This window comes from Nicotiana tabacum, chromosome 22 (genome assembly GCF_000715075.1).
Source record: "Nicotiana tabacum cultivar K326 chromosome 22, ASM71507v2, whole genome shotgun sequence".
Taxonomy (NCBI): domain Eukaryota; kingdom Viridiplantae; phylum Streptophyta; class Magnoliopsida; order Solanales; family Solanaceae; genus Nicotiana; species Nicotiana tabacum.
In genome coordinates, this window is record NC_134101.1 from 71,013,846 (window position 1) to 71,023,300 (window position 9,455).

Sequence of the window (9,455 nt, forward strand, 5' to 3'; positions counted from 1 at the left end):
AATATATTACATACCCTTATCATTGTCCCTTTTTTCTCTATATATGGACCTATTTTCTTAGAAAACCCTAATAATATAAATACCCGAAATATTCACTAGAATATTCCCCTTCTTAATACCCTATTCTGACAAATTAGCCATTACAAGTCCCATCACTAATAATCGATTTCGACGTCGACCCTTATTGACAATTTGACTGCGATCTCTATTGATACCTCTACCACGACTTATATCGACACCGCAACCATTAATCTCGCTATGGCTTAGGTGAACTCGACCGATGACATTCATTAATGCTATTTTATACGAAATATTCCAAGGGCATATTTTTGGCCTATATAATCCGCAGCAGTGAAATAGATATGGGCCATCATGCCGCTGCGCAAAACGAGATTTCAAATATTGAAACAGGCATAGGCTATTGTGTCTTGCATTTTGCTATCTTTTCTAAACCTTCTCCCCTTTTTTTTTGACAAAATACATAAGTTACCCCCTAAACAATGGACCAAATCTCTGTTACACACTTTTTGTGAACGAAGATAACCTTACACACTCAACCTTTCTAAAATGTGCCTAATACACACCACTTTTTCTTTGACCAATTTTTCAAACTATGTGTAATATCACGCACTAATAAAGTCTTAACACGTGTCATTATTTTTTAATTAAAAATAAAAAAAATTAAAATTACAACCCCCTCATCTTTTTCATCTAAACCACCATGGCTACAGTCTTCTTCCTCTCTTAATCATCAACCACCATAGTCTCTTTTCCCATCTTTCACTTAAAGAAAGCCACCATTAACTAACAAAAATTACCAGCAAAAAAACTCTAAAATTCATCTTTACCACAGAAATGGAATCAGAAATTTTGAACCCAGATCCGCCTTGTTTTTCATTTCTCTTCGGTAAGAGTCCACTCACCATTAACTACCATCACCTTGTTTTAATTTTCTATTTGTGTCATTCCGACTTCCACAACTGAAGCAACGAGGTTGTAATAATAAAGAGGAAAATATATTTCCTAGAGAAGAAGATTAAGACATTCACCCTTTAATAAAATTAAAGAATGTGCTTTTGTGCAAAAGCTTGAGCTAAGCTTTAATGGTTGGGACAAATTTCGAAAATTCACCCTTCCGAAAAATTTGATTTCACCACACCAAAAACTCAAGCTAAGTTTCTCTGCAAAAAATATAATCTTCTATGCAAAATCTGGAGCCAAGCTTGAATGGTTTGGGGGAGCTAATAAAAGCTTTAATATCTGAATCAAATCACAATTTTTCGGACAAAAGATATGCAAAAAGCAAAAAACTAATCAATGAGAACATATATGAAAAATCATGGTGCGTTTATTTGAGAAGAAGGAAATCGGGTAGTGGAGAGAAGTGAGTCTAAGTGTTAAGGAGCAGTCATGGCAGATTTGTGAATTTTTTAAACAATGAAGAAGATGACTCAATTTAAATTTTTTAGAAAACTAAAAAATGACATATACACAAAAATTCTCCTGTTCACGCGCTTCACTTGTTGGAAAAAACATGCACTAACCACGTGGGCAAAATGGTGTGTATTAGACACACTAAAATGTTGAGTGTGTAAGATGATTTTCGTCTGCATAAAATATGTAACAAGGATTTGGTCTATAATTTAGGGGGTAACTTATGTAATCTGCCCCTTTTTTTTTTGTTTGTTTGTGGGGGATGTTACCTCTTAACTCAAATATATCCAATGTCAAAATAGGATTGGTGTTGTTCTGTGTTTACTCCAGAAGTAAAGCAAAGAACATTAGCCATTTACAAGTTTCCGTTTGGTTTTTTATTTTTTTCCTCCTTTCATTTATTGAAATAGGAAGGTTGATTCTAGACTTGGTTTGATTGTATTGTCGCAAGAAACCTAAGTTGTCCTTTACTTGTAACATAGTTTGATAGAGGTTCAAGTTGCCCAAATTTCAGGTTCAGGGCCCCATGCCATGCCTCAACTTGTAGACAAGAGATGACTGTCCTGACTTGATTCATGCATATACTTACATAATGGCCTTAAATAATTCTTTCTGAAATTTTATATTTATAAGAGTAGTAAATGTATGTGCACCAGCGCAACGTGTTAACGGTAAAAAAGTAATACTACTTTGCATTCACAGACTTACTGCAAAATGAAGTTGGACTTTAAGTACAAGCGAAACTTGCTTAGTTGGTAAAAACATTTTCACTTACGACCGTTAGGTCCTGAGTTCGAGTCACGTTGAAGAGGAAATATAGAAATACTGTAGATCCTCCCAATTTGGGAAGAGTTTAAAAAAAATTTAAAAAAGAAGAAGTTGGACTCTAAGGACTATTAATGGCTTGACTTGAATCATGAACCTTCTAATAAAACAAAAAAAAATATGCCCAATGTGATATAGATGATCTATCAATTGATTATGCTTTTATTTATTAATATCAGCTATATGATTTTTAAGAATTTGTATTTAGACAATTCATCGCAATTAACGATTTTTTTCATGGTCCACATACCTTCTCCTACAGAAAAAGTTAATTTGGTCGATATGTGCAAACAAAATTTGTTCTTTGTCAACAAGGTTTTTATTTTGAGAGGTTAGAACTTGGATCTAATCAAAGCTGCTAGCCTGCTAGATGACAAAGGTTTGTCCCAAATCTTCAACTTTTTTAGTAATTGTCGTCTAATTAAGCATCAAAATTTGTGAAATCAATTTCCCGCCACAACCTCAGGCAGCCAGCAAAGGTTCATCTTCAGCTCAAATTTAAAATTGTTACACATTTCTGACTCTGCACATATTAACCTAAAATTCTGAATTCTAGTCATAACCGATCCAAGATAGCCCGGACCGATGTAGTGTATAGCTTATTTAATCGTCGAAATTTAATAGCTTTGTTCAAGCTTTTAATCTATGCTAAGAAATTCATCAAATAAATATATATAACAAATCTTAAATTTAATAAATTAAATGAAACTCAAATTCTTAATCCCCCTCTCGATATAGGATATATCAGTGCACGTGAACCAAGTCAACAAAAAATCTCCATTTCCCCATCAGTCATAGGCCCATTCCTCCTTTCTTTGTAACAACAGTGCATTACACAAAGCGATATTCTTTTCTTTTTATTTCCCTTTTCACACTTTTTCTTTTCTTCTCTCTCAACCTTTTTGCTTTATAAGTACCCTTTTTCTTCCCTTCCCTGACCCTTTTCTCAGATGGAGCATCTCACTTCATTAGGTTGTTCTCTAGTATGGCTTCTTTTATTACAGTTTTATGTAGTTTCATCAGTTGTATTATATAGGCAGCATCACCATAACAATAATAATAACCCAAATAACAGAAGCCCAATACTTCAAGGGAACCAAACATCATGTTCTCTGTTTATGGGTACTTGGGTTTATGATGAAACTTACCCATTGTACCAATCCTCTTCTTGCCCTGCTGTCGATGTTCAGTTCAACTGTCAACTTTACGGCCGACCTGACACTGAATACCTTAAATACCGTTGGAAACCTGCAAATTGTGAGCTGCCCAGGTACCTGAATCTTGGTTTTTTTCCAACAAAGTTTTAATCTTTAGATTCTTTCTTTTTTGATTTGTTGGGGGTGTTTTTTGTTTCTTGATAGGTTCAATGGGCTTGAGTTTCTGTTGAAAATGAAAGGGAAAACAGTGATGTTTGTGGGTGATTCTTTAGGGAGGGATCAATGGGAGTCGTTGATTTGTTTGATTTCAGCTGATGTCCCAAAATCTCAAACGCAAATGTCCAAGAGTTACCCCATTTCAACTTTCAAGTTCTTGGTAAGCCTTTCAATTTTTATGTGGATTTCACAAATATTTTCGCCAATAGGATTCATATTGGTCTCAAATGAGCTTAATTCATACTCCAACTTGCTTGTGATTGAGGCGTAACTGTTAACAAGATTTGTATTGTAGATTTTAGTGTGGTTTGGTCCTAAAACATATGGATGTGTGGTGGAATGCAGGATTATGGAGTGACAATATCGTATCACAAAGCACAATATCTGGTGGACATAGACACTGTGCAGGGAAAGAGAGTGCTTAGATTGAATGATATAAGAGGAAATGCTAATGCTTGGAGAGGTGTGGATGTGTTATCTTTTAACACTGGTCATTGGTGGACTCACAAAGGCTCTTCTCAAGGGTACTTTCCTTTCCCAAGTTTCCTCATTATGTGTTTAGCAATTGGATGTGATTTTTGAGAGGAGGGTGAAAATGGTAATTAAAATGCAGGTGGGACTACATAGATGATGGAGGGAGAATGTATGAAGACATGGATCCATTGGTGGCAATGGAGAGAGGGCTAAGAACGTGGGCAAGATGGGTTGATTCCAACATTGACAGAAGTAGAACCAGACTCTTTTTTCAGGCCACTTCCCCTAACCACTACGAGTATGTCAACTGTTTCTTCTCTCTTTTTTTTCGCCTCCAAAAATTGTTATCCTTTGGCAATTTCAGTCACTTTTGGATTTCTCTTTTTGACCTATGCTTGCTGCCTTTGCCCCCCACATTAGCTGTCATCTAGTACACTCCAACTTGGACCTTATAACCCTAAATCTTTAAATTTTTAACATTCATTAAATTAAAGCATTTCAAATTTAGAAGGAAAAAAAGTACTCCATAGTTTAGAACAAAATAAAACCATTTTCTTGAAACGTTGTGTGTCGTAGAGAAAATGTAGGACCACTTCAGATTGAGGTCATGACTGTTTCATTATTCTGGCTCGCTTGTCTCGTCGGTGGTATATAATAACAGAAGCTTTTCGCATGTGTTGTACTTGTACCCACTTGTGGGAACTCCAAATTCAATAGTGGATTACAAATTATTATACGTACAATTTACTATTAATTTATACAATTTCATATTTACTTAATATTTCAAGTTTTATCTTTACATTGATATTTTTCTTGTGAACTGACTGTTCAACTCTTATTATTTTAATATTATCTTTCACTTTCACTAATATGATATTAAATAGAATTGACCTATAAACAAGTCGGATCTATATAGAGCAGAGAGGGTAGTAGTCCACCCGGACACTCGGGTAGAGTTTTATGTATTTATTGGTATTTCACGAAAACTTTGTATATTATAAATGAGTGGCACCCGAAAGCACAAAATGGACATAGGTGCCATGGTTAGTAAGCAACTTTTGCACACTCAAGATCGAGACCAACTACCGGCAATCCAGTTAGTTCTTCCAGATCGAGAAATTCTCGATTAGTGATAGGTTTGTATTAAATACAGTGGCACCCGTAGCTATGAAATTCTGGATCCGCCTCTACTTGGAAGTGCTAAACAAAATATATACCGTTAGGATTACTATAAACTAATGTCAACTTTTTGGCAGCTCAAGTGTATGGAACGGCGGTGCAGCGACAACATCGGGAAGTTGTTACGGGGAGACGAGCCCCGTAACAACTACCCTGTTGACTGGCTCAATGAACCCTGGAATGTACTCGGACCAAACGAATGTGGTGCAGACAGTAATAAGGGACATGGACAACCCACCCTTTTTGCTGGATATAACATTGTTATCAGCAATGAGGAAAGATGCACATCCCTCTATCTATAGTGGTGATCTCAATTCTCAGCAAAGAATTAACCCTAACAAAGCTGATTGTACGCATTGGTGCCTTCCTGGCCTGCCTGATACTTGGAATCAGTTATTTTATACTGCCCTTTTCTACTAACTTATATTGTAGTACTATTAGTATTTTAGCTTTTGCTAGCCTATTGATGCAATTCATTTTAGGACACACAAAATGTTCACACCAGTAGTGCATTTAATTAAGCCGACTGTTAAATGAGTTAATTATAGTTAGTTAGGCTGTTTAACAGTGAAACTGAATCGGCATTGTAGATTTGTTCTGCTAATTTATTGGATAATGGCTACTTCAAACCCATGGGTTTCTATTTTATTATTATTTTTTTATTTATTTACTTCTTGTTCCTTTTTACTAGACTTAACTCATTCGCTTATCTGTTTCAAAAGAAATGCTGGTTCTTGGAAATTTCTTAAGAATTTCTTTTTATTAATAATTCTATCCATCCAATAATAGGGTCCTTCTGAAATGGGCAAGGGCAGGGCTTAAATGGCAATTAGCAATATAAAAAGTCTAGGTTGATTTTCTGATTCACAAACATGACATTTAACTGATTGCACCTTGTACAAAGGGAAAATGAGATAGGAGAGAGGAAGGAAAAAAGGCCAAGAGAAAAGGGAATGAGACAATAATTTAGGAACTGACAAGCTCCTAAGACTGGCTAACTTGCTACTCAAACAATATTTTATTAATATTGTTCAACACCTTAACCCCCCCCCCCCCCCCAAGGCCCATCAAGGTCTTTATTCTATATTTACATGAACTAATGTTCTTTGATGCAGCAGAACAACTAAAAAGACATGCCGCCCTTCTTAACAGCAATAATAGTAGACTAATATTCTTAATAATAGTAAAACATGCTAAGCTCAAACATGAGCAACAAGTTTTGGACAACACTGCTGCTAGCTCCTAATTATGAGCTCAGGGGCAGCACCAACTCCAACCATAGCTGGCACATTGCCAGTGATCTTTGTGGCCAGTTTCCCATTAGCTAAAGGAGGTAATTTATTCTCATAAGCTGAGTTATGTACATCAATAGCAGCCCTGCCTGAAGGATCAAGGTTCTTTGACTATTAAATCATATAAGAACTGGAAGATAAAGCAGTAGTAATATTTATGGATTAACTACTGAAAACACACATGTTGTTCAGCATGTGTTTTGAGTCCACCTATCCAACTATAGTCTACACCATGACTGAATTGCTCTTTCTTCCTGTATAGGATATGCTGCAGGGCATGTAACATGAAAATGTTAGTTTTAGTTAACAATAAAACCATTCAAATCACTTGTAAATGAGAAATCAGTTGGACCTTTGGGAGGTAAGGATGCTCCTAAGCCCTCCTAAGAGCCCACTTCACAATCCTCCCTTGCTCAGGTTTAATCTGAAATGGATAAAATCCAAGTCTTAGAGATTGTGGCTCCAGTTATATATACTTCTATCCATCAACAATTGAAGCTCAATTTCTTACCAACTTCCACTCTGGATCAATACTCATGGCAACATTGATGAACTCTTTATCTAGAAATGGGTCGCTATCTTCTACGCCCCATGCAGATGTTGACTTATTTTCTCTCAAATAGTCATATTGGTGAAGTGCTTTTTATCTGCATAGAAATACAAGAAAAAGGATCAGCATTTCCTCAACTTCTTGTTTTACAGATAAGGTTTAAAACAAGGAAGTGTTTTATTACCTTGTGACATGTCTCCACATGGAATTCTTCCTTGTTCGGAGCCTTGTGAAAGTACAAGTAGCCACCAAACAATTCATCAGAGCCTTCCCCAGATATAACCATCTTCACTCCTAGTGACTTAATCTTACGCGACATAAGGAACATAGGAGTGCTTGCTCTGATTGTCGTTACATCGTATGTCTCAATATGGTAAATAACATCTTCAATTGCATCAATTCCATCCTGCAAATGTGGAATATATTGTTTGCCATCAGATAAACAAAACAAAAGCACAAAGGATAATAGATCAAGTAAAAAATTAAAGTTGTTCCATCAAAACCTGAACAGTGAAGTGAAACTCGTGGTGAACAGTTCCCAAGTAGTCAGCAACTTCTCTTGCAGCACTGAGATCCGGTGTGCCCTGTACAATGAAAGCAGGCAACTTGGTATCAAGAGTTAAAGAAAAGATCAAGCAAGAGAATTCTCTTTGTTATCTTTTAATCACAAAAGTCCCAGGATCAAATTTGAATTCAGGATCTAGAAACAACGGGTTCAAAATGAGTATGATCCTATTAAATGTACACTTCTTTTGTATTTTTATACATAGTTTAGGGCAAAGGTAATAAGTTCAGTTGAACTGAACTATAGAATCTGCTCTAAATACCACCTCTGCTCAAGATTGACTGACCTCAATGCCAACACAAAAGGAATGAAGTTGTGCTCCCCACTGCTTGGCAGTCTTTGTGCCAGTCAAGTAACGAGCAGTAATCGAAGCAACCAAGGATGAATCGAGTCCCCCGGAGAGCAAAACACCAAAAGGGACATCAGTCATCAACCTTTTGATAACAGCCTGCACAATGATATCCAGCCTTAGAACCAACATGTTGGATCCATTTCAACAACAACAATAATAACTCACATTTTCAAAGGCGCGCCTGAGAACTAAGGGATCATAAGGAGTGGAAGGAATAGCCTCAGAGAACCAAGGAGGATTGTACCACCTCCTAAAGCCACCATTCTTGCTAGAGTACGAGTGTCCGGTGGGAAAACTTCAAAATGTTCGCAGTCATCATTCAAGCCCTTAAGCTCAGATGATATCCACACAGACCCTGAGACAAAACAGAATTATAATACCAAATTAACAAGTACTATAAAGATTCAAAATGGTAATTTCAAATAGCAAAGTTTTCAACTGAGAAAATTGCAGAAAACTACAAGTCCCCAACCAATGTAAAGGGAAGCAATTCCAATGGCATCACGAGCAACAAGAAAGCTGTTATCTCGAGTATCCAATAACACAAAAGCGAACATCCCATCCAGCATGTTCACAAAATCTTCACCATGTTCTTCGTACTGATTAATGTACATAAAGATGATGAAATAATGAGGGGATAATTTTACATATACATACATGTTTCCTAAGTTGGAAGATGAGTAATCTAGATTACTCACTAGGTGTACAATGACATCACAGTCACTTCCACTCCGGAACTTATGATTAGGCAATTGCTTGCGAAGTTGCTCATGGTTGTAGATTTCTCCATTTACCTGAAATTTTTGCATGTAATTAATCATCAACTATTTGAAGGAAAACGACACTAAATGGAGGAAAGGATAAAATGAATCATATCGGTCGTCGACCCCAACTTGTATCGAATTAAGTGCAGTTGATTGATTGATAGATTAATAGTTCATTGTCAATCATCAGTTTTCATTTCATCATTAAACTTGTATAGGCCAAAATCCGTCCCTAGAAAATTTAGCGTAATATGGCATTAAGGAAAGAGTCGGTCAAGCTCGCTCAAGGTGCACCAAAGTCATTGGCCGAGGTGCCGACATGAGCCGTAATCGAGATGTCGACAAGCGTCGTAATCGAAATGTCAACAAGGGTCGAGAAGAATACAAAGACTACCTTTTGATAAAGATCCTTGTTCATATTATTCCCCACCTTTCCACCAGATCCGAGGATTGTTCATACAAATCTTGGATCTATCGGTAACTCATCATTGTCAGGAGAAACATTCATTCAACCCATCCATTATTGGGTGAATCATTCTCTTTATTTACTTAAATGCCATTTATTGCCATTTATTGTTAGTTATATCTCCATCAATGTTCATGCTTTAAGAATATTCCGCACTTGTTGTCATCAACTATTTACGGGA

At 36.4% G+C, this 9,455-nt stretch overlaps 1 protein-coding gene and 1 pseudogene across 1 annotated transcript; one reads left to right on the plus strand and one right to left on the minus strand.

Annotated features, from left to right (window-relative positions):
* The first annotated feature begins 3,117 nt into the window (after positions 1 to 3,117).
* LOC107795319 (protein PMR5) lies at positions 3,118 to 5,915 on the plus strand. Its single transcript, XM_016617931.2, has 5 exons — positions 3,118 to 3,529; positions 3,621 to 3,792; positions 3,978 to 4,156; positions 4,246 to 4,404; positions 5,363 to 5,915. The coding sequence occupies exons 1-5, from the start codon at positions 3,210 to 3,212 to the stop codon at positions 5,703 to 5,705; spliced, it is 1,173 nt and encodes a 390-aa protein (XP_016473417.2). The 5' UTR covers positions 3,118 to 3,209; the 3' UTR covers positions 5,706 to 5,915.
* Positions 5,916 to 6,505: 590 nt separating this feature from the next.
* LOC107795321 (asparagine synthetase [glutamine-hydrolyzing]-like) lies at positions 6,506 to 8,628 on the minus strand (annotated as a pseudogene).
* Positions 8,629 to 9,455: the final 827 nt, after the last annotated feature.